The sequence below is a fragment of the Echeneis naucrates genome, chromosome 10 (genome assembly GCF_900963305.1).
Source record: "Echeneis naucrates chromosome 10, fEcheNa1.1, whole genome shotgun sequence".
NCBI lineage: Eukaryota > Metazoa > Chordata > Actinopteri > Carangiformes > Echeneidae > Echeneis > Echeneis naucrates.
In genome coordinates, this window is record NC_042520.1 from 10628443 (window position 1) to 10651396 (window position 22954).

Genomic DNA, 22954 nt, shown 5'->3' on the forward strand with positions numbered 1-22954 from the left:
TTTCCCAAGTAGCCCTGCTGTCAAAAGGGGTGACATTAATTAATAAGCAAATGAATAAAATATAGACTGCTAGAAACGGTGATAGAACAGGAGTGAATCTGGGAGAGACTTACACAGAATGAAGGCAGCAGACATGATTAAATTTCTTGTTACATATTGCAGTGTCAGGGGAACTGAAATCACCTGTCCATTTCAATAGCCTGTAAATGAACAATTTCTTTCTCAATCAGTTTCTCACAGTTAATTTCATTACATTCTCATTTCATTTTTATCATTAAAACCTTTTTATGCTCTCTACATGTTCTTGAGATCTTGTATTATTCATGCATATTTTTCCATTATCCTCACTCTAGGCTTCATGTTTTCGCAGCCGTAAATATGCAGGTGATGCATCCTCTTATCTTTGTGTGCGGGCCCAGGCATTCCCCCAACCTTATATGTTGAAATATGAGTCATATTTCAGACCAGGGCTCGGCTAAATGTTCCTTCTCTAACCACTAGTAAGGTTGCTGCAGTAAAACCTCTCATGCCTATCTTCACTTCTTAAAGCTATGAGCTTCTATCCTCCACAAGCTTTACCTTTTTATATAAATACATCTATCTTTTAGTCATTAAGGAAAACCTTTTAACAAGGCCAGTGATGTCACATGAGCTCAAATTAATTCATGCTGCCAGAAAAAAGTATGTAACTTTTTTGTGTTTTTTGTCAATGTGACTCTGAATCTCTATCAAAAGAGGCACATTTCTTTTTATATTATACCAACAATAAAGATGTAATATGAAAACAATCCTTAGTGTCATTGCCAGTATCTCTTTTGTTGGCTGTGTGCTTTGTGCTCAGGTTTTCTTAGGCAGTTATGCTGGAGATTAACCCCAGACTCCATTGAATGCGTGACGACATGGTCATTTAAAAGAGATGTGGTCCTGTGGTTTCGGGACACGCTGACTTATTATCCATACTGTGATATGGATGTGCTTTTTCAAGTCCTGTCTTGCCTTATTTAACCCAAGCATTCTGTGAAACACCGAGCAACAAATCTCTGGACACATATAAAGGGAACTATTGTGTAAATGTCACAAGGCAAAGAATAAATCACTTGCTACTACCGGTTCCTGAACCGCAGGATAGATGGTCTTCTTTTGATAAATGTGCAATAGATACAAGAATGATCTTAGCCTGTGGCAAGTTTGCCAACAATGTTAATAAGTAATCTGATTTTAAAAAGGAGCCCAAAATCTGTGGAACTGTTGAGGATTCAGAAATAAAACAGAAGAATCCTACACTGCTGTCAGAAGATTTCTAACATTGTGATTGTCGCTTGGAAACGAGATCATTTACGCAATTTCACTTCAGTTTAATTTTTAAAATGATATAATTCTCAATTTCTCAGACTGATTTCTTTTTTATTAACTAGAAGAAACTAAAGTCCTTGATGATGGGCTGATTTTTGGAAAGCTTCTAAAATTGACAGTGCAGCAAATTAGCAGAGGTACGTCCTAAGAAAACAAAGAGCAGTTAACAGCTTTGGGAATAACGCAGATGAGCGTCTGACTGTCCATTAGCTATTATACATGTGCTCAGTTTGTAGCATGGGAGCTAGAAACGGTTACACACACTATGTAGTTGGGCACCAGACAGGAGAAACTTATAACTATTATGCTGTCAAATTTGATTTACTTATTTAGGTGTGCAGGTAACCTTTAGCAATTCACCGGGTAGCTGTTAGTCCCACCAACAAAAGGATATGTGGAGAAAGTATCGAAAGTACTTAAAAAAAAAAACAAAACAGAACAGTTTGTATTGTGTAACTCAAACACAAACTACAAAATCAAAATCCCCCAAAATAATATCTTCTCATAACATTAATCAGGCAAAAATGGACATTAAACAAAATAACAAAACACCCCTTTAACACAAACCGCGGCAACACAGCACTTCAGTAATTAACACCTGAAAAGAATGTGTGTGTGAGTGAAGAGGGGTAGTAGGACGTGTGGTGGTCCAGTTCAGTTTCAGTCCACCTGGGTTAAGCATGTGTGCATGGAGTGGGGGAATGGGGTGTACGATCAGTGTGGAGGATGGTTGAGGGGACGGGACACAGGTGAGAGTGATGGTCAGTACTTAGCTCTGTTGGGGGGTTTTCTCCAGCAGGCAGGAATGGGGTCCAGGTATGCAGGGGCAGCGTGGATACTCACCATCAGGTCTTTCTTTTCTTTTCTCTTTCACTTTTTTATCTTTGATTAGCAGGCAGATTTGAATGAACCTCATGTCTTTGTTCCTCTCAGCTCTCCTTCCCCTCCCCCGGCTCACAGGTGTCACTCATTTGTGAACTCACCTGTCTTTTGTTGTTGTTTGTCACTCACACTCATTTCCCCCTCCCTTTCCTGTCAGGAGGTAAAGGGCTGTTCTGCTGTTTTTACCTTTCTGCCTTTAGTTGTAGCCATTTGATTGTATATTTGTGATGATACATACTGGCCATTAGATGTCTCCATATCACAGTCCAGTACAATGTAAACGTAACCCTGTAGATGGTCCAGCAGGGGTCCACCTTCACCTTTGGCAGAAGTTGTATGAAAAAAGAATAGAAGAAGAAAGAAGAATAAAAAAATTAAAATATATAATAAAAGAATCCAGAATTCAATGTGGAGCCTCATTCCCTGACACAATGAATGCAAGTAATTTGATTCATTATTGATTATATTGCCTATTTGTACTTATTTTTACTTACAATAATACAACATTTGTTAACATTAAGCTTATTATACATTTATGTTATCTATGAAGACCTCAGTATAAAAAAATATTGAGTATGAATGATTTTCTTCTAACCCTTCAAAATGGTTAAGATTTTTTGGATATGTATGCCATTATAAGATATTTTATGATATAACAATATAGTTCAGATACGTAATAATGAATGAATTAAAAATAAATGTCAAATACATAAGGTGATATGCTATATATTTGTAAAATGTTACTTTCAGGATTCTCTGATGTTACCACAGCTGATGTGTGAGAAGAGTAGTCATGTACGCACACACATACACAGACACACTGCTCAGCAAGCTTCCTTCAGTAAATCAACATTACCCAGCAAGTTTCAAACGGATTTCTCAGAGAATGCTGATACATCGTTCTAAAACTGTTTCGTTTCAGCTGGACAAAAATGCTTCCTTTGTGTTAATCATGATCAGTCATGACCTGAGTGTGTTGGAGTTGGCCCAATAGAGATAGGATACTTAGGAGTACACATACAAAACTTACCAGGGGCTAAATCCAAATAAAACATGAAATAAACAAAACCTAAAAATAAAATACAAAATAACAGAAAAAATATTGGTTCAACTCTAATTTAACAGTTTATCCTCACTGTCTTCAGTCTCTTGAATATTGAATATTTTCAAAACATATCTACAATATTTTCATGCTTTTTTTGTTCCATCTTTGTCCATCAATGTTGGCCATTATCAAAATTTCAGAAATTTGGAAATACGTTGCATTGGAAAGTCCCACCAGTAAAAAAAACATCCTGTATAATACACAAGGCCGAATTCTGAGGAATGGCCGTTGTCTTGGAGCAAATCTGATGCTTCATCAGAAAAAGTTTCTTCAAGAAGAAAGTCTCTATTTAAATCTCCCCATGATGAGTTTTGTACACAATTGCACAACTATTTTGTAAAAAAAAAAACTTCACTCATTTGCAAGGTCTCGTTCCTGGAGTGTTGCAAACTGAAATGAGAAGAGAAAAGAGGAAACTGAGGTGTTGTGTAGAACCATGAATGAATGCTACGGTTGGCTTCATATCATCACCAAACATCTGCAGATACTTGGCATCAATGCCACACATTTTGTCCTTTGATTTACTATGTCTTCTATTCTTTCAGCAGCATCAGAAAATTAAAGCTAGGAAATGAGTTATTATAAGTGTGACCAAGGGCTAAATGTTCACAACGCAAAAACAAGCCATACAAATAACACAACCATAAACACAGTGCACAACAAACAAAAACAAAACAACAACCTCAAGGTCCATCTTACAACACAACTGCTCCTCGCCTGCCTGTTGCAAACTACTCATTCTTCAAAACTCACAACAGCAAGGGGAAGAAGAAGAAACACACAAAAGTCAAGCACCCGAGTGGAAACCAACAACGCCACAGAATTAAATTTCAATACACAGTTGTTCTCTTCAGCGGTGATCCAGGGGTCAACAGTTAAAGCAGAGACCAATAGCTCACAGGGATTGTCCCTTATTACATGCATTTAGGTCAACATAAATAGGAAGTATTTCCAGAAAGTGGGTAAATCCCATTAAAAGCCTGTGTGGGCCACCACTGTTCTCTGGGCTTGTATTTATTGCTGGTAGTTCTTTCACATGCTGCGAACACAATTATTCCGTTTGACCTGATCACAGGTGCCCCCGTCTTGTAGCAGAGATAACGGAGAGTGTGTTTTTGTTTTCATAGAGATAGTGACAGGCGGGCATAATGTGCTGCAGCTTTGTGTCTGCCAGCAAATTTCCTGCCCAGTGTTACTCCGTTCTCCAAACCAAACACACCCGGGGCCTGGAGACTTCCTCAGCTGATAATGAGGCGATAAAGCTTAGTTTGACCTACAAACAAACTGTTAGGCCCAAAATACCAAGCTCCCCACACACACACCTTCTTCTTCGAACTGTTTCACTTCCAGTCACGTTATAATGTTCATCTTTGTCTGTAAATGTACTTGTTTTTCCTCGCTGCATATTTTAACTTGTAACAGAACAATGTTGGAGCTGAGCTGTTCATTGTTTCTGCCTGGAGGAGTTGGTGGAGGTGGATAAGCCAAAATAACAGTTCAGGAACATTTTGGACTGAAGTCAGACGGACAGCAGAGAGAACAGAGATAATGTGCTGGAAAGACGAGAGAAAACAAAAGGACAGGAAGTCGTGTATCTTGAAAAATTTGATTTATCTTTATGCTATTGTTTGAAGCTGCTCGTGTTTAAACTCCACTCTGAACTTATCTTTAAGAGTATTAAAAACACAGAAGGGTTGAAAAACTCCTCAGCTGGGGAGAAAATGTGTGAGCTTGTGTATTGTGTACTGCGTGTGTACTTGTGTACTGGACACCTGAGGGAAGGAACACATGCCACTGAAATGCTTGAAGTTGCATTGTTTATATAAACTCTAATAAAGCCAAAAAGACAAACAAACAAAAAACCAAACAAAAAATATTAATAGAAACTTTTCCAAAGATATACAACAACCAGTCAAACTGTATACATCCTTCTTATTCTGAAATATTTACACAAGCTTATATTCGAAAGGTTTGATCTGTCGTTAGCTCAGCTGTCTTTATCTTGAAACCTTGAAAGTATTCACATATTTTATCCTTTTTAAGGTGGCATCAAACATACTCCTTTCCTGTCTTTTGGGCCAGGATTTTTCCTTGAACAGTAGTTATTTGGCATAAACAAGTGGTGCCGACTAAAACCTAGTTTTTCTCAGGCAAATTTATATATAAGTTAAGAAGTGCTCAGCAGAGAAGTCCAAAATAAAAAATAGATAATTTACACACACACTGCTACTAAAATGCTTGCTGCATGCTGCTTGGTGCGTTTTCCTGGTGATGTCAGAGGTCCTGCGGAGTGTTGCAGCCCAGCACCTCCAGACGCAGGGCGATGTCGTTGATCCAGCCGCGCGGGTGGATACGAAGGTAACGGGCAAACAGAGGGGAGTCAAAAACTGTGACGACTTCCTCGTCTGGCTCACTATTTCCTGTGAAGACCTGAGGTTGGAAAGGGGAAGAATGAAACATGCAGGAACAGCAGAGTTGTAATAAACCAAGCACTGAAAAACTTAATGTTGACTCATGTTGACTTCGGAAGGGAATGTGCTGAGCAGTGCTTATTTGATCCCGATGTTTTATTACTTCCAAAGCTGTGCCTTGTTCCCTCTTCTGTAATAAAGTGAGTCATCCGTGGTACTCAAAACTGAGCTGTAGATTTCACCTACTGCATTAACAGTTTTTACAGCCCTTTCTACGTAAATTCTTTTGTAGAATTATTCAGGGAATGACCTGAACCACATCTGCTGAGAAATGCAGAAATATCGCCATGGCCTACCTGTTCTCCTTGGGAGCTGCCCTCTGACACGCTGCTCCACGTCTGTCCATCTTGACTGAAGGTGACTGAAAACTCTGTGACCATCATCTCAGTAAGCAGTGACTTAGCTCCTTGGGTTATGACCCCTGTGATGCGTTTGACTTTCCCCAAGTCAACCTGCAGCCACTCGTGAGGATTGTTGTTCTGGTTCAGAGGAAACATTTTTAGACAGCAGAAAGTAAAATATTAATATCACAAAAAAGAGAAAATACAAAGACAAACACAACCCTGTTACACCAAGGTCCAAACTACAGATCAGGGTTGAAACAGCTGGCTTAAAACATGTTTGTTTTTGTGTTTGGGCTGTGGCCTTGGGCACAGAGTCCTCATCTCTACTAAAACTAAACTCAGTAGATCTTTTTACACCTTGTTTTTCTTAATTTTAGGAACAGTGGGCTGCAAAAATCTTCAACTAGCACTGTCTATATAATGTGTTAACTGTTGAACAAAGCACGTCATCATGCTTCATTTTATGTGAAGAAGGACATTATAAATGTTATGTCAGGAAAATCAAAGACAAGTGTAAGACAATCTGAAAAAATGAACACAAGTTGGACAAGGCGAGAGAAAAAAGAAACAGATCCTGGGAGGGCCAACGGGAACACCACTTCACTTCCTCTCCCACATTACTCTTGTAAACCAGGTTCCTGGCAGTGCATCGCTTTGGTGTGAGGTGACATAACCTAGTGTAAGGGCTGTTTTCCGTTTGAAATTCTTATACCCCTCACTTTGAAAAAACAATCTTTATTTTTCAGATGATAAGGAGATGGTTGCTTAGTTACAGGAGAATGCAAGAAATCCCCTGAAAAAAAACAAAAACAAAAACAAAACAACAAAACAAAAAAAACAAAAAACAAAAACAAAAACAAACAAACAAACAAACAAACAAAAAAAACGCACAAAAACCCAAACTTAATGACTTAATATTGACTCTGGCTGCTGTTAAAGGATAAATGCTTAATGCTAACCCTCTGAGAACAGAAAAAAAAACATGACACATAATCTACTGTGGATAATAGTTGGCCCAAAGAGTTTGACCCTTGTCCACACAACAGAAGTGCTGTGTGCAATTTGGTGCACGACTCAAGCTCAACAGTTTGACAGATGGACAAATCACAGCTCTGGAGTTAAGCTCTGCAAGGTGTGAAAGTGATAAGCAGAGAACAAGAAGAGAGGAGGGAATATGAAATTAGGACAGAGAGCTGGCAGAAAATAAGATTTGTTAATGAAGCTCACAGGAGGTAAAGGGCAGATGGCCTCCCTGCCACTGTATTTCGTGTTGGTGTTGCTCAAATAGTGTAACACACACAAACGGCAGCTGTTATTCAGTGACTTGCTTGAATTGAATTTTGTTTAGACATGATTATCTTAACTGCTGAGTTCTTTCACTTGTCATGTTTCATGCAGGTCATGGGGGAACTAGAATGAGATGAGTTGAAGTAATGGAAGACTGCTACTACATCTATAAAAGTTTATTACACTTTCTGCTTTGATGAAACTATTCAGGTTGTCAAAGTTTTAAGCCGTGGATAAGCAGCATTTTGTCCTGAACACCTCAGAAACCTTTGGGGCTATATTACACCGTCCAGATGGCAGGGTGTGCAAATCCATTTAGGGTGTGCCAATATCACTTTTAATATTTTAATGTGTGAAGAAGCAGTTGCTGTGCCAAGCACATGATTCAAAGGTGTTGTGCTTGGACTCTCAGTTTATCTTGGGAATGTTTATTTCCAACTCACCCTCACTCTGGTGCGAACACGGCCTAGAGTGTGCTGGACGGGTTAAATGACAGGCAGGTAGCAAAGACACTTGCTAACCCTAGGTTTAAAACGTGATCTGATAATGTGGTTATTTTAGACGGCTTACCCATGACCTCCAGTGTTACAGTAAGAAACCTTGGATTTATTTTTGACCAGTATGCATCCTTTTCCGCTGACACAATAATAGCAAAAAATGGAAATCGGATGCGATTGTTTCCTCTAAGATGGCCTACTGTAATGTGTTATTACATGTGAGTAATCACATTTCTACCTGACTCCACGCAGGTTTCTTCTTCGTAGAATGACATTTTTCTTGAATGTGTCTGCTCATTCTGCTCACTGTTGGTTTTCTCCAATGAAGTGTGATGTGATTTGTGTTTGAATTAAATTGTTTGCCTTGTGTAATAAAGGTACATTTGCCGTAGACATGTATTTGTAAAGTGTTGAAGTTTCTATATTCACCTTTGGCCTCCAGGCGTTCGCTCTGCCTTCTTTATGGAGTCGTGCAAGGCTGGGCTTCCAAGAACTAAAAAAAGACGAATGAGATGAGGAGGCACTGAAGCTATCGTCAGGAATCATCTTCTGGAGGCCGAGGGGTAGAGAGCAGCCTGGTCATACAAACAGATTCACACACAGTCATTTTCAGCACTCTCATACAGCAAAATAAATACCACAGTGAATTATTTCAACGCACTGTTGAGATCGCAGCCCAGCAGCTCCAGTCGAACAGCAGGCTTGTGCACAAACTGTAATGGCTGAATCCTGATGTAGCGAGCCACAATCGGTGGATAAAATATGTTTCTCTTCAACCTGGAACTATCCATGTTACCGTGAAATAACTAAAAGAGACAGAAAAAAAACAGTTTACAACATTTGACATTGAACAAATGGCAAATCATTTTTAATATAAAAACAAAAACTATTTGTGCTGTTAGGTGATCATTTGTTTTGGATGCTTTCAATTTTAATAATGTCATCTTTAGAAAAAATTTAATGCAATGCTTCTCAAATGTTTCACTTTTAACTTAGAGTAATTTGCAACATGCAAGTTTAAAATTAGACAACTTGAACTGAGGTTGCATGGATTGTTTTTTATGATGATCCACAACGACTCGTATTAAAGGTTCAGGTTGAAGAAGCAACATTTTCTTTGAGGACATACGTAGTTCTTCCTGGTGCTGTTTCCTCTGTAAGTGAACCAAGTATCCTGGTCCAGGCTGTAGGAGATGGTGAAGAATGTGATGTAGTGGTCCCTCAGCTTGGACCTGACACCTTGAGTCTCAATACCATGTATCAGTGTGACTCTCTGGAGGTCAACCTACAGGCACACATTACATTACATTCTATTTCACTGCGCTGTAGTTCTTGTTTTATGCAGATAATGCAGATAGATACACTGTGCAAATGACGGTGGCAAAAGGGTCGCGCCTAACCTGTAGCCATGACGTGCTGTCTGTGCCCATCCAGGCATTAATATAACCTGACTGGTCGAGCCTTGCCAGCCTCGGCTCCCAGTTACCTATAAACGTGTAAACATGTTTAGAATCCAGCTCTTCATGTGGTCAGTTTCCAGGGTTTCAGATTTCATGAAGCTACTTGGAGCCTTTCCTTCCTCAGCACAACACTGATACACTGATACACTGAACAAACATGTTCACCCTGTCAACAACAACAAAAACAAACAAAAAAAAAGTCCTACCAATGTGATCTGATGCTGTGATATGGGAATCCTCAATTCTTCTGGATTTCATCCCAAGTGGAAAGATGCAATCTGGTTGTCATTAAAAAAAAAAAAAAAAAAAAATCCATCTTGTCAATTTCGAAAAATACACAATTATCACTGAATAATACAGAAATACACATTTGTTTTGTGTTTTTTACTTTTTCTGGAAAAAAATAAACATGCAACCATGCTGGATTACTTCATATATTTGATTGAGCAAGAAGAAATCTTGCAAATTAAAATTATTTATAAAAAAATGTGTATAATATGATAAAAAAACAAAGTTCAGTAGCAGTGGTGATGGCAGCTGAAAGTGATTAAGTTTCTATTGTTACATAACTGCATTTCTTACATAATAATGACCTGCTGAATGATGGCAGTTGGCAGTTATAATAATTCACATTCCACAATATGCATACATTACTGCGCTAATCTTTGATTGCAACTATCTGAGACATCTGTGACAAACTCATCATCTGGAGTCGATTCAATTTCTACCAAATTCATGTTAATCCCTTCAGATGATTAAGATGTTTTGCTCTAAATGCAGGCAGGCTGACATTGTCATTCTCGTGTGGCAAAAAAAAGTAGCTACCCAAAAAAATATTTTTTTTTTCACCCACGTGGATTATACACCAGCAGTTTAGCCCTCATCCCAGCCAGCTGGTAGTCTCCTATGGTGCACTCCACCAGCCATGTGCCATCTGTGGGGGGTGTCATCTCCACTGTGCCAAACACCCCTGGAGGGAGAGGAATAAATGGATGAAAGAACATTAAAGTGTGCAGTGCGTCATACAGGACTAAGGAAAGATTCTTAGTCTGAGCCTTGTTTATGTTACATAACCAAGAAGTGAAAACACAACGTACTTTTTCAGCTTGTTCATATCTAAATTATTTCACTTCTCATCAAAAAATGTTAAAATAAAATCGGGCTAATAAATAAATGGCAATTTTGTCTAAATGAAATCATGTAAATATAATTTATATACATTTGCTGCTGACAATAAAAGTCAGTGAGACTCAGTGAGAGTGGTTTCATACGGGAATGCAGAAGTATAAATCTATGAATGTGATTTAGTGTTTACCAGGGAAGAGGTTGTAAACCCCCATACGATGCTCCTGTCCTGTGTGAAGGGTGAAAGGCAAGCCATGGAAGTGCACGGCGTGGTACTCCCCGTCATTTCCTACGTTCAGCAGGTGCCACCTCACTTGCTGGTACTTGGCAACCAACAGACCAGGAAGTGTCTCTGCCACATAACCGTTTATTGCTAAAAGGAGAAAGCGTAGGTATCATTTATGAGAAATAAGTGTGGCATACAAACTATTGCAATAAATCCTAAAGACTGCAGGTAAAAACACGTCACTGAGGATGAGCCAGATTATCTCCACCTGCAAATTTATTGCTGATGTGATACCAGGGATCTGCAGTGTTGGCCTGACAAGGGGGGGCACAGTGCTGTCGTAGATTCTCCTCCATGTACCAGCTTTTAGTTTCATCAAAGGTGTGGAAGAGCAGGGCAAACTCTGTGGTCTCATGATTCCCGAGAGTGCCGGGTCTACAGATCACCAGAGGACCAATCAGACCAGAGTGCAGGTCCCTCTCCTGAATATAGAAGGAAATGTGTATTTACTCATTTACATTTATTTTTTTACTTTAGGAATAATCAATAGGGGCCATGTTTGATTGTTTTTTTCCTGATGGAAACCAAATAAAAACAGTTGTTATCAAATATAAAGCTACAGCAATTACTCTATTAATTGTAAAAGGTAAAAAAAACCTCTATTTTTGAAATTATTCATATATATACATGTATTGAGAGGCAATGGCTAAAACGGAGAACACACACAGGTGCATACTGTATAGCTGTGTGACAAATGAAGGGTGATACAGACCTTGTCCACAGTGGAGTAGTACGCTCCTGTCTTGCAGTCAAATTCAGTGTCAGTTGGTCCCTGTTTCCTGCTTACTCTCCAGTTATAAGTCCGGGACTCTCCAGGAGGCACAGGCTCCCCCGGGACCCCGGGTGGAGCAGAGGAGGCATGGGTTTGGGCGACCCCCGCCCCCTGGCTGCGGTCATAGACTCCATGAAGGTGAAAGGAGTAAGGCCTGGAAGCGTTATTTTTAAAAACCACCTTGAAGACAGAAAGATCAAAAGTGTGACATTATCCACAACAGCAGAGATGGTTCAGGCAGACACCGTCTGCTGTATTTTTGTGTCCTATTTCACATCAGTACATCAGGAGTGTTCATATTTTTGTCTGGACACGTCTTTGGTAAAAAAAAAAATACAAGTTGTAAATTGAGTATCAAAATGGAACATTTGTTTATCATCCCAGTCTCACTCACAGTGATAAGGTCATTAGCTTCAGCCCTGATTAAAGGGCCCAATAGTCCCAGGTGCTGCTGAAGCGCTCCCCTGTTTATGGGACGTTTGAAGTCTTCACCCCTGTAGCCTTGAAACACCACCTTCTTATAACTGGGCAGGAACTTCCTCATTCCTCGACGCATCTCTCTTAAAAAAAAAAAAAAAAAAAAAAAAAAAAAAAAAAAAAAATGGATTATTTCAGAATATCTGAGTTTAGACAATCAGGCTACACGTTACATTGTCAGACTTACTCAGTGTGAGCTGTACTAAGTAAGTGTGGGCCGTCTGTGGCCTAGTCTATCTATGACTGCTGCTGCTACATGCTGCTGAACTAAGTCTGCTGACATGAAGCAAAGCTACATGTTTTAAAATAATGAAAGTTATTGAATGTAACAATCTTTAAGGAGGTGCACAAGAATTAACAACCAAACTGTGTTTTAATACTACAATTTCAATCAGCAGAACAAGCTGCACAGGAGCAGTATTAAACAAACTCAAAACTGAACTTGAAAAAAACAAAACAAAACAAAAAAAATGCTAGAGCCAGTATTAAATAAGCTTCTTAGCATGAAACTACAAATAGTTGGTTTTGCATTGTAGTTTGTTTACAAATAAATGAGGGTGAACATGAAGTCAGCTTGATGAAAATGAAGTCTAGACTCGAAGAGCTAAGTTTGCTGTCTAAAGGAGCGATGAGAAATGTTGTGTGTGGATTGATGAATGGGCAGTGCCAGTTTGGAACTGGACGCATTTATAAAGACATGCTGGCACAAGTTGAACTAATTGACAAATGATAAAGTGTGAAAATATGTTAACCAACTTTCTTTCAAGCCCTGCACAGAACATTATTCCTACCTGGGTTTGATAAACTGAAATGGTTTTCTGATGCCATAGTCCCAGGTCACCTCCTCAGCTGCTATGTAGTAAGTCTGATATTTGATTCCTCTGGAACGCGGGTCCACAACATCAGTGGCAGAGACATCTGATGGGCTCATCTGGAATAAAAAAATGGTTTCATCTTATCTAAATGTAGAATTTGATGCACTTGATAAATATACCAAATAAATTCAGAGAATAATACCTGATAGCTGTAGTCATCATACAGATCGAAAGACAAGTCTATCTGTGTTTCATTGTTGTCTCTGGTGTAGGTGTGATTATAATCAAGTTGATCCATTGTGAGTTCAGCCTTGATGTAGTTTTGTGGGACAAAGTTTTCATCCATTTCTTCTAAAGTCCTTGGTTCCACAGTTGAGATCTTCGTCCTCAGCAGCGTGTTGCTGCTCAGTATGATCTCATTAGTCTTTTCAGGCTCCTCTTTGGTCCCGTTATGTTCACTTGGCATTTCACTTGGCTTTACTGCTGTTCCGGTGTCAGTCTTGTTTTCTGCAGCTTCTCTTCCATCTTCTGCTCCAGTAACTACATCCTCTGAAGCCCCAAAGCTAACGTCCCTGTCTGTCCAGTTTCCCTTTACCTCTCTTCTCCTTCTGCGACTTGGCTTTTCTCCAGGTTCGGTTCCATTCGGAGCATTTGTCCAATCCCCGTCTCTCACCACTTCCTCCAAGATATCCAGTGGGATCTCTCCCTGCGGCTCTCTGTTTGGTGGCGCTAACTGGACTCTCATTAGTTTGCATATGCTGGTGACATTTTTCCCTGAAGACTCTCCTGACTGAGTGTCATTACTATCTAAGGCATTCTTGCAGGCCTCCAACAGGGCTATGCGATTTTGAGAATTGCTGCTCCTTGGTTGTAGAAGTAACTCATCTATGTAGTCAGAGATATCGTCTTCATTTGCATCGTGATCGACTAGTGGGAGTTCTCCATTGTCACAAGTACGAACGGTGTAACGGATACTCATTCCCCGGCTCTTCAGGCTGCCATCAAATGCACTGATCTCCCACTCACCTGGCAGGGATGAAAGCTGAGCGTTAAAAAGGCTGATGGGCGCCGCCAACCGGGGTCAGGACAAAATAAAAAAGACATTTGAAGTTTATCTCTGATTGATAATTTCATAAGTAAACATGGCTGGAACCAGTCAGTTTGGTCTTTACCTGGGTTATAATATGAAGATCAGCAGTCCAGCCGTGTGCTAGATTTTCACCTTGTCTTGCTAAACACAACTACAGGACACTCGAACACTCACCTGTCAGCTCAGTCTCCATGGAAATGGTCATGCCAGTCATAGGGAAGAGGGTGAGGACAGACTGGTAGATGCCTTGGTACTGAAACAGGTTTCCGGTGAAGTAAACAGAGAGAAAGTCACTCTGGGTGCCCACGCTGGCCACATGCCAGTAGGCAACATCCGTTTTACACGTCACGAACTGACGTCCGCTGAACATGATGCCATTCACACCTGGAGGAGGAGGGAGAGTCAAGTAATAAACTGACAGTAGATGTCACTGTTTTGGAATACAGTCACTATTTCACTGACGATGTTGGGAGTAAAAATGGAAATAAACTCACTGTAGATCACGTTGGAGTTGTAGAATTCAGGGTCTGTGATGTCTGGGATGTTTTGGCTGGACTTCTGCATGTTTTCACTGAAATACCAACTTCTGTTCTCATCAAAAACCCCAAATACCAAGCTCCAATCTTTATCTGAGCCCAACTGTGTGAAACAACACATCCAGTAAAAGGTACGGCAAAGGAAAGTTATAAAATTACACAAGTGCAGAGAAAATTGCAACACAATCTTTTAACATCTCTACAAAGTAACCCCTGTTCCGTCTGAAATGTTGAGCTGCGTTATTTGCAAATTCCTCTCACCAGGAGTCCTCTGGTGTCAATGGCTTCATATTTGCAGATGAGCAGGATGCCCACCAGCCCCGACGCCAAATCCCTCTCTGGTGAGATGGTGCTCTGATACAGCTGAGTCAGACACTGGGGGTCTCCCTCCAGGGGCCCGTCCTCTGTCGTCAGCTTCCACATGTAGCTAAATGTCTCATTGGGAGGCACCGCCATGGAGCGCAAGTCTTTCCCTGCATCTGTTTAATACGATGAGAGTAGATAAAACTTTGACGCGGGGTTATTTGTTAACTATCCTAAAAATCAGAATAATAGGATCACATTTACAGTTTCACACATTTCCAGGTAAGAAGGGTGTTAGCACTGTCACCGCACAGCAATAAGGATCTGGGTTTGATTTTTTGTTTGATTGACCTTTATGCGCTTTAAAAAAAGGTGCTACCTTCACAGGAGCGATTGAATGAAGGTAAAGATGTTCAGGGGTTTGAATTAAAGGGGAAACCAGTCCAATTAGACATGAGTTTTGTTTGTTGGTGTGTCTGCTTGCTTACTGTTTTCGATGTTCTGCAGTGGGATGATTTTGGTGAGGCCATTGGGGTAGATGTTGAAAGGATGACTTGCCAGGTTTTTGAACGTGATCTAGAGAGAGTTTAAATAAGCGATTAAGTAAAAGACGTACAAAGAGCTTCAACATGCTTTTTTATAAATATTGGCTCACTTACATGGAACTCATCGTTGACTTTTCCTTTCAGAAGTGGGCCTATCAGTTTACTGACAGGGCTTTTCCTCTCAGTAAAAGTTGCATCTGTGTATTCTACGTACACCACCTTTTTGTATTTGTAGTCCAGGTGATGGGGAGACGCAGGAAAATATCTGGACTGAAAATCACTGTATTGAGCAAGGGAGAAAAAAAAGACTAACTTTATGACAATCAGTTTAATTTAATATCAGTTCAGGTACCCACTTCCTGATCTTTTCCTACCGGTCTGTGGGGTTGAGATGCGGCGTGTAGTCCCAGGTGACCTCTTCCGCGGCGATATAATGCGTCCAGGTTTTAGAAAGCCCTCCTCTGCTCGACCTCACATGCACTTGTGGCTTTTTAGGCAGAAAGTTTATGGTGTTGAACAAAAAATTATTGTCGTCATAACTGTCCTCCTCACTGGGGTCTTCATCTGTGTGTTTGACGTTGCGCAGGTCAGGTCCTGGCAGAGTGATGGGCTCGGGGCATTTATCCACCGTGAACATGGCGTTCATACCATCTGGGTAAAGCAAGAAGTGCACAGTAAAGTAACGACTCAGACTGCACAGACAAAATCACTGCTAGTGTTAACAGCTGTTTTCTTACCATGGCGGTGAGAATATATCTGACAGCTGATAAGGAAGTGGCCTAAAATATTTGGTCTCATTTCTGCAGTGATGAAGGTCATAGGGGCCACATCCATGGTAACTTTGCGATGAGACAACACCTGAAAATATTATTCAGGACAGTTTGAATAATAATATGTGTGTAAAATTTGCCAGCCTAGAAAAGCAGAAGTTGCACATTTGTTTGTGAGGTAGAAAATATGACAAAATATTATTCCTACTGTGAGATAATCAGAGAATGAATTCAAGAGAAGGCAGGAATTCAAAGAGCATAAGATTAACACATACAGTGTTACTGCATATAATACAGGGTATTGCTTGTGATAAGTTTGGTTTTGAGCTGTTGGCATTTTTGCTAGCCTTAAAGGGCATGAAAGGCTGACAAGTTAGAGGAATTAGATGCAGATCCATTAGCTTGTGCAAAATAAAAAACTGAGGGAAATGAAAAAAATTAAAGGAAAATCATCTGTCATCTGTGACTAATTCTATGCAGCAGCACTGAGGCCAAGATCACTTTCCCTTCAGGGACAGTAACTCTTACTTCAGCTACATCAGCCACCTGATTTACCTGCACAGTGTGATCCTGAAACTGGATGGTGTGGATTTCTGGAGCAGTGCCCACCCCAATCAAATGCCAAAACATAGTGTTTCGATCTTGACACATTGTTAAACCTACACACACACACACACACAGAAAGAGAGAGAGAAAATTAGACCAAATTCCTGTGCAGACCAAACACAACCCAACTGCTGATACACTGAACATAGTGTCAGCAACACTTCAGATTAGCACGACCTCCTGGAACAAACTGTCTGTAGCTGCTCTGACTCATTACCAGGTAACGTTGAGTTGACATAGCCGTTGATGGTGTGGTATTCCTTCCTGCCTTGGCTTCTCTTGAACTTCTCTCTGCTCATCCTCTCTCCTACCTGTCCATACCAACTCTTGGTCTCATCAAACACAGCGAACAGCAGGACAAATGCTGGAACTCTGCGCTCGCCGTCCTCTTTGAAGGCACCTGAGAAAGCAAGCACATATGACGCAGGTGTAAAAATACAATGACGTGAGGTGGCAGTATGCATGCACTGACAATGAGCAGGTAAAATTGCATATGCAAGTTTTTCAAAGGGCAATTCTGTGAGTTATTTTAAGATGATATTTTGATCGATAACAGCAGAAGATATTGGTTTAAAAAAGAACTTTCTTATTTAATGCTGCAGAGGCCAGGATATTTGGAAACTCGTGGTCCATACAGAGAGTATAGATAGATACTGTAGATTAACCATCATTATCATTGCCAAAAGTTCACCGGCATCTTTTGTCAGATACTGTTTGACAATCACTTACCGGTAAAGGTCACTGTTTTCCAAATTCCAAAACCCAACTTAACATGACAGTGATTCTAATAAAGCGTTTAGTCTTTAAGCACGAGCTGAAATTATTCAAGCAAAAGCTCAGGCCGTGGAATGTGCTCATGACATTACAGATAAGAGCCAAACAGAAGACAGGAACTAATATCAGGCTGAAAAAAACTCTCTGTAAAGAGTAATGTGAATTTAAAAGTCTGTTACAGATCCAAGCTGCTATTTTTGTCCTAAACACTGACTTGATTTGCAGATGAGCAGGGCACCAATGAGTCCTGAGTTGACGTCTCTGACTGTGTCCACCTGGGATGAGTACGAGTAGGTGAGACAGTCAGGGTCGCTGGGGGTGGGGCCGTCCCAAGGGCTGAGGTCCCACACGTACTCATAGTATCCTCCTGGAGAGATGGCGTCATCCTCTTTCTCCTGACCTGCTGTGGAGTCATCATACCCAGCTCCTGGTGAGAAAGACACAGCATGACTCTACATCCGCTCAGGAGAGTCGGGGGGGTGGTGATACATTTGACAAATAATCACATTAATACTCTTTGAGAAGAAGAAATGCAATATTGAATATATATGAAAACATAATAAAACATAAATAATGACACAAAGGAATAACTCAGTGAAATCACAGCGGACGTTGAAACGGAAAGTATTGGAATATTTAAAGTTGCAACTTCAGTTTTAAAAATAGTGTGATGAAAATGGTGAAACCACAGAATGTGGAAAAACCACATCCATGCGAAGTTCTGACTCATAATAATGAGTGACTGACTTAAAATAGATGGACACACACACACACAGGTGCACAGAAACAAACTCTGAAAACACGTTCAAGTGATTAGATCAGCTTTGATTGGCTCATTCCTGGATGTGACAGAAGCAGATTTTCAGATTATCACAAAGCATGTGGCAGGAAGACATGAGCTGTTTATGGGAACTGACTTCAGCGCTGAAATGATTTATCCCAAAAAGCTTCTCGGAATTCGGATATTCTATCATTTGACTCTACAGCTCTGTTGTGTTTTACTGGCTTCCTTTTAGTTGGTACGGGCTGTAAAGATTTTCTGTTTGGCTCTAACATGCTTCTCAGAATCTGCACCCTGAAGATAATGAAAACCGTTGCCTGCTAGAATTTCTAAAGAATGAGGAGGCAACTTTTTGGCAGAGACTTTTCTTCCATCTGTGATTCTTACATCATTCACATCCTTCTTTTTGAATGCCCTTATTAAGTCATTCACTGCTTTTACAAGTAGCTTGGTTCTATTTCGAATAAGGTTTAGAGTAACATCCCGTCCTTGTTGGCTCATGGCGACTCTCTGACTAAGATCTCAGCTTGCTGGAGCACTCCAACAGTTAACTTGTAAAAATTTTCTTTATTATTTGTTTTCCACTTTCTCATCCAGGGTGGAAGTTTGAAAACAAATTATGAGTCAAAAAGCTCACTAACACATGCTCACAGCCTGACCCCGGAGATGAGTGCTACTGACAAACAGTGAGTTTGTGATGCAGTGCCTTAAAGTTTGACGGTCCAGCGAACAGTCGCTCCCCTTCGCCTTAGTATACCTTCAGACTGTTTGGAGTAGGTGATCCCCACAGGGCTGATACTGTACGGCTGAGAGGCCAGGTTTTTGAAGTGGACTATCACCCTGTTGCCCGCCTGGGCCACGATCACCGGCCCTTGAATGCCTGCAGCAAGTTAGACATGAATTTCAAAACAGTAAGAAAAATCAGAAAATAATTACACACACACACACAAAAAAAATGCATGCAAGTAACGAACAAACAAGCTTGTTTGCAAAGTCGTTCTTTCAAATCACGATCATGAATACAATAAAATATATCCATAAAACCCAAGTGAAAACCATGACAGTAACTGAATGTGATGACAATGAAACAAAGGTGGCGTATGATGAGAAACATACCTGTCCATGCTGGTCTTGGCTTGGGGACAGTGTATGTGGAATCTGTATATTCCCTGTAAACTGCCTTGATGTATTTTTGGGGAATGTCTTTGTTGCTCCTTCTATAAAAAAATAATAATGAAAAACAGCTGTAAGCTATTAGAAAACAGTCCAGAAGCCCGATGTAAACGTATCACCTGCCATGAAACCTTTCCCAGCTTTGAATAAAGTCCCTGCAGACTGCTGGAAGCAAATCACTTCATTCAGTCCTCATTTCTTTTTTTAAACCTTGAACTAATGTTACAAACTCAAAACAAACTAAAATCTAATCCAACCGAAAGAGTTACTCTGAAGTGAAACAAAGAAGCCTTCACCTCTGCTCGGAGTCATCGTCCTCCAGGTAGACGTAGTCCCAGCCGATCTCCACCGCAGCTATATAATACTCCCTGACGACGCGGACAGGCGGCTGCGCGGCCCCGACGGCGGAGCGGAGCGTCATCATCATCATCATCACCAGAGGAAGAGTCGGACCCATGGTGAGAGTCCAGTCCGGGCTAAAGACTGCTGGGCTCTGTGGGCCAGGCTATTTAACGGGACGATCTGAGGGGGAGGAGAGTGCCAGGGAAAGTGAGGCAGCACGCCGAGGCGTGTGGGGGTTGGAGTGTGTCGGGGGGACATTTCCCGGGAAATACATTTGTCACACACGAGGCTCATAAAACATTGGAGACACACACACACACACACACTATACACTAATTCAAATATTTCTAATTTCAGTGTATGCATATATATATTTTTCCTTTTGCATTTTTTATCGTGTCTTTCTGCCTTTCCCTTGTCCAAGTTTGAAACACAAATTCCTAATACGTTTACACATTCCTGGCAATAAAAATATTTCTGATTTTTGATTCTGACACACTTGAATAAACCTACAGCTAATAGAGTTTCATAAGCTGCCCACTATATTATAAGACTTGTTTAAACTAACGGCTTCATAAAAAGCCACAAGTGAAAACTTATTTAGGGTTTTTAACCAAAACATCGGGGGCAAAATCCAGAATAATAACTTGACTGCACAGTTTGGAGTGAGAAGTTCATTAGAAACAGTCAATATTAAGAAATGCTGAGTTATCTTAAATTGAGTAACAAACTGTTATTAAATCCAAATATACACACCTGCTGTCTTCACATGCAGGCCGTGCTCTGAGCTTCACTTTTCTCCTTCCTGGATCTGGTCTGTTCAGGCTGCTCCTTCTGCCCACTTTCAGCTCTCTGACCCTGGGCTGGACTGCTGGATGAGCTCGAGCTCTGGTTCAGAGGAAGGAAACTAAGGGGATTATTTCAGGGTTTGCTGGTAGAACTCCATTCAAAGTTAATGGGAAGAACCAATTGACCTTAAATAAATTGTCTTATATCCCCATCACGGCTCAACCATCTGAATTTAGGTAGAACAGGTATATTTTGTTTATTGGGATGTATTCTAAGATAAACACAGTATGCTGTCTCTACATTTTACTATTTTAAATATTAATAATCTGTCTTTATTTCAGCCAAGTTATCAAAGATTTGATTTAAGATTGACTCTGTAGAGCAAAGATTGCTAATAGTTTGTCATTTTTGTTATTTCTGGTCATTTCACAATGAAACAAAGTAATGTCCTTTACAATATTAAAAACCCTCAACAAAAAGGCACAGCAAAGCAAGCGATTGTAACATTTGCATAAACCTTTATAGTTTGCCATTATAATGAAGCTAGAACATCGAGTGACTCTGTTGACCTGAGGTGGAAGAGAGTTCCAGAGAAAGTGAGGCAGCACGCAGAGATGTGGGGGTTGGAGTATGTTGGAGGGAGATTGTGAGAGCTGTGTCACAATGATAGGATCAGTTTATTTTCCCAGGAAAGACATTTGTCTTGGACACACAAGGCTTATAAAACACTGGAGAGACACACACACACGCACTTGAATAAACCTACAGCTTGTTCAAACTAATGGCTTCATAAAAAGCCATGAATGAAAACATATTTAAGGTTTTTAACTAAAACATCTGGAGCAAAATCCAGAAATAGTATAATAACTTGACTGCATAGTTGGGAGTGAGAAATTCATTAGAAACAGATGATTTGTCAAGTTTAAGAAATACTATTTTAAACTAAGTCACAAACTGTTATTAAAGTCATCTGCTGCAGTTTGTACATGTGTGGGTATGACTGTGTGGCCCGTTTCAAAATGGGCCTTTTTCCTAGTTAAACTGCTCTCTGTCAGTTTTGGTTTGTTTGTTTTTTTTTTCTGGTTAAAATACTCTCTGTTAAGAAGTTTGGTTACAACTTTTGAATCAAAGTCACTGCGTTTTACACAGTAACAGTTCCTGTTTCCAGGCTCCTTCACATTAGTGTGTACGTGGTAGAGAAGAGGGAGTGACAAAGTGGAGAGAAGTTGCTCAACCAGTCAGAAAACCAAAACTGCACTCAAATACTCACGTATTTCACTCTACAGATTCCTCCTTTTTCACACTATGTAAATAGCAAAGAAAAGTGACACAAGCAGCAGGAGAACCATCCAACATGCCCCAGTTAGAGTGCAGAAAACATGGTACAAAAAACTGGAAGCAAGGCCATTTTTAAATGAATTACATCACTGAGTTCAGAAGAGACTGTTGATGTTCAAAATGTTTGTAAGTTACTAAAATAAACAGTTTATATTCTTCTTCTGTATGTTTATGAATGTTTATGGTAATTATTTATCATTATTAAGGTTGATTTCATGCACAGCTGGTGCTTTACCTTCGGTTACTGCTGCTTTCTCTGGGTTTTTCCAGCAGCTTTTGAACTTTGAACAATTCTTCACTCAGCTGAAATTTATGGATTTGGGCTTTTTTGCAGCTCATGTTTCATCTGGACTTCGTGTTAACTGAGTTCTTTCCTGTGGGAGACAAAGGGACAACTCAGACAGACTTATAATACCAACAACTGCATAAGAAATTAAAGCCAGGTACAAGCATACAGAAACTGCCTTTTTCAGATTTTAAAATGTGGTTGGGGAGGAACGGTCAGGTAAGAGACAGAGCACAGATACACTGTTTATACACTGCCCCCGTGTGGAGATGTTTCCTTTAAATAAGGAGGAAAAGGACCCAGTCGCTGCAGTAAATCCCTTGTCATATTTGTGGAGATGGTTTTACTTGGATTTACAGATTTGAGCTGCTGAACAGACTGAACTGCATTTTTGTTGTTGAGGAAACTCTAAAAGGTGAATTAAAAGTTTTATAAAATGAAATTAGTTCACTCTCAGGGTGACACCAACACAACAAATAAAAACTGACTTTTTTTTTTTTTTTTGGTACACCTTATTCTGGCAGTACAAGGTTATGCAAGCTGTTCTCCTGACATGCGGCAGATCCTTAAAGCTATTTTAGATTTTAGATTTAAATCTAGTATAACCTTGAAGGATGTGCGGCAGAGATTGGTTGGACTCGGATGGGACTGCTAGGTGTTAAAATACAGTCCTGGATCAAAATGCTGCTGCAAAATTCAGCGTCACAGATGTGGAAACGGTGCAACTCGGTCTTCTGCTCTTCATTG

General features: G+C 40.2%; 1 protein-coding gene across 1 annotated transcript; it reads right to left on the minus strand.

Annotated features, from left to right (window-relative positions):
- Positions 1 to 5143: 5143 nt before the first annotated feature.
- Positions 5144 to 22950, minus strand: f8 (coagulation factor VIII, procoagulant component). Its single transcript, XM_029512176.1, has 30 exons — positions 22814 to 22950; positions 22157 to 22295; positions 20551 to 20682; positions 19749 to 19974; positions 19396 to 19496; positions 19037 to 19159; positions 17713 to 17925; positions 16942 to 17124; positions 16674 to 16777; positions 16086 to 16206; positions 15723 to 15999; positions 15463 to 15628; positions 15292 to 15379; positions 14762 to 14979; positions 14459 to 14603; positions 14139 to 14348; positions 13077 to 13900; positions 12851 to 12990; positions 11977 to 12142; positions 11523 to 11762; positions 11019 to 11232; positions 10715 to 10897; positions 10253 to 10369; positions 9606 to 9677; positions 9340 to 9425; positions 9069 to 9224; positions 8601 to 8745; positions 8369 to 8514; positions 6108 to 6290; positions 5144 to 5770 (listed from the first exon to the last, which is right to left on the minus strand). Exons 4-30 carry the CDS (start codon positions 19907 to 19909, stop codon positions 5615 to 5617), a joined length of 4938 nt encoding a protein of 1645 aa, XP_029368036.1. The 5' UTR covers positions 19910 to 19974; positions 20551 to 20682; positions 22157 to 22295; positions 22814 to 22950; the 3' UTR covers positions 5144 to 5614.
- Between the last annotated feature and the right edge of the window lie 4 nt (positions 22951 to 22954).

What these genes read in the sequence shown, in the direction of transcription:
- f8 (XM_029512176.1), bottom strand. Translation starts at nt 19,909, where the DNA reads ATGGGTCCGACTCTTCCTCTGGTGATGATGATGATGATGACGCTCCGC. An exon ending in CATCAGCAATAAATTTGCAG is followed by an intron (nt 10,898 to 11,018) that starts GTGGAGATAATC and finishes TTCTCCTTTTAG; the next exon opens with CAATAAACGGTTATGTGGCA. An exon ending in ACAGCACGTCATGGCTACAG is followed by an intron (nt 9,225 to 9,339) that starts GTTAGGCGCGAC and finishes GTGTGCCTGTAG; the next exon opens with GTTGACCTCCAGAGAGTCAC.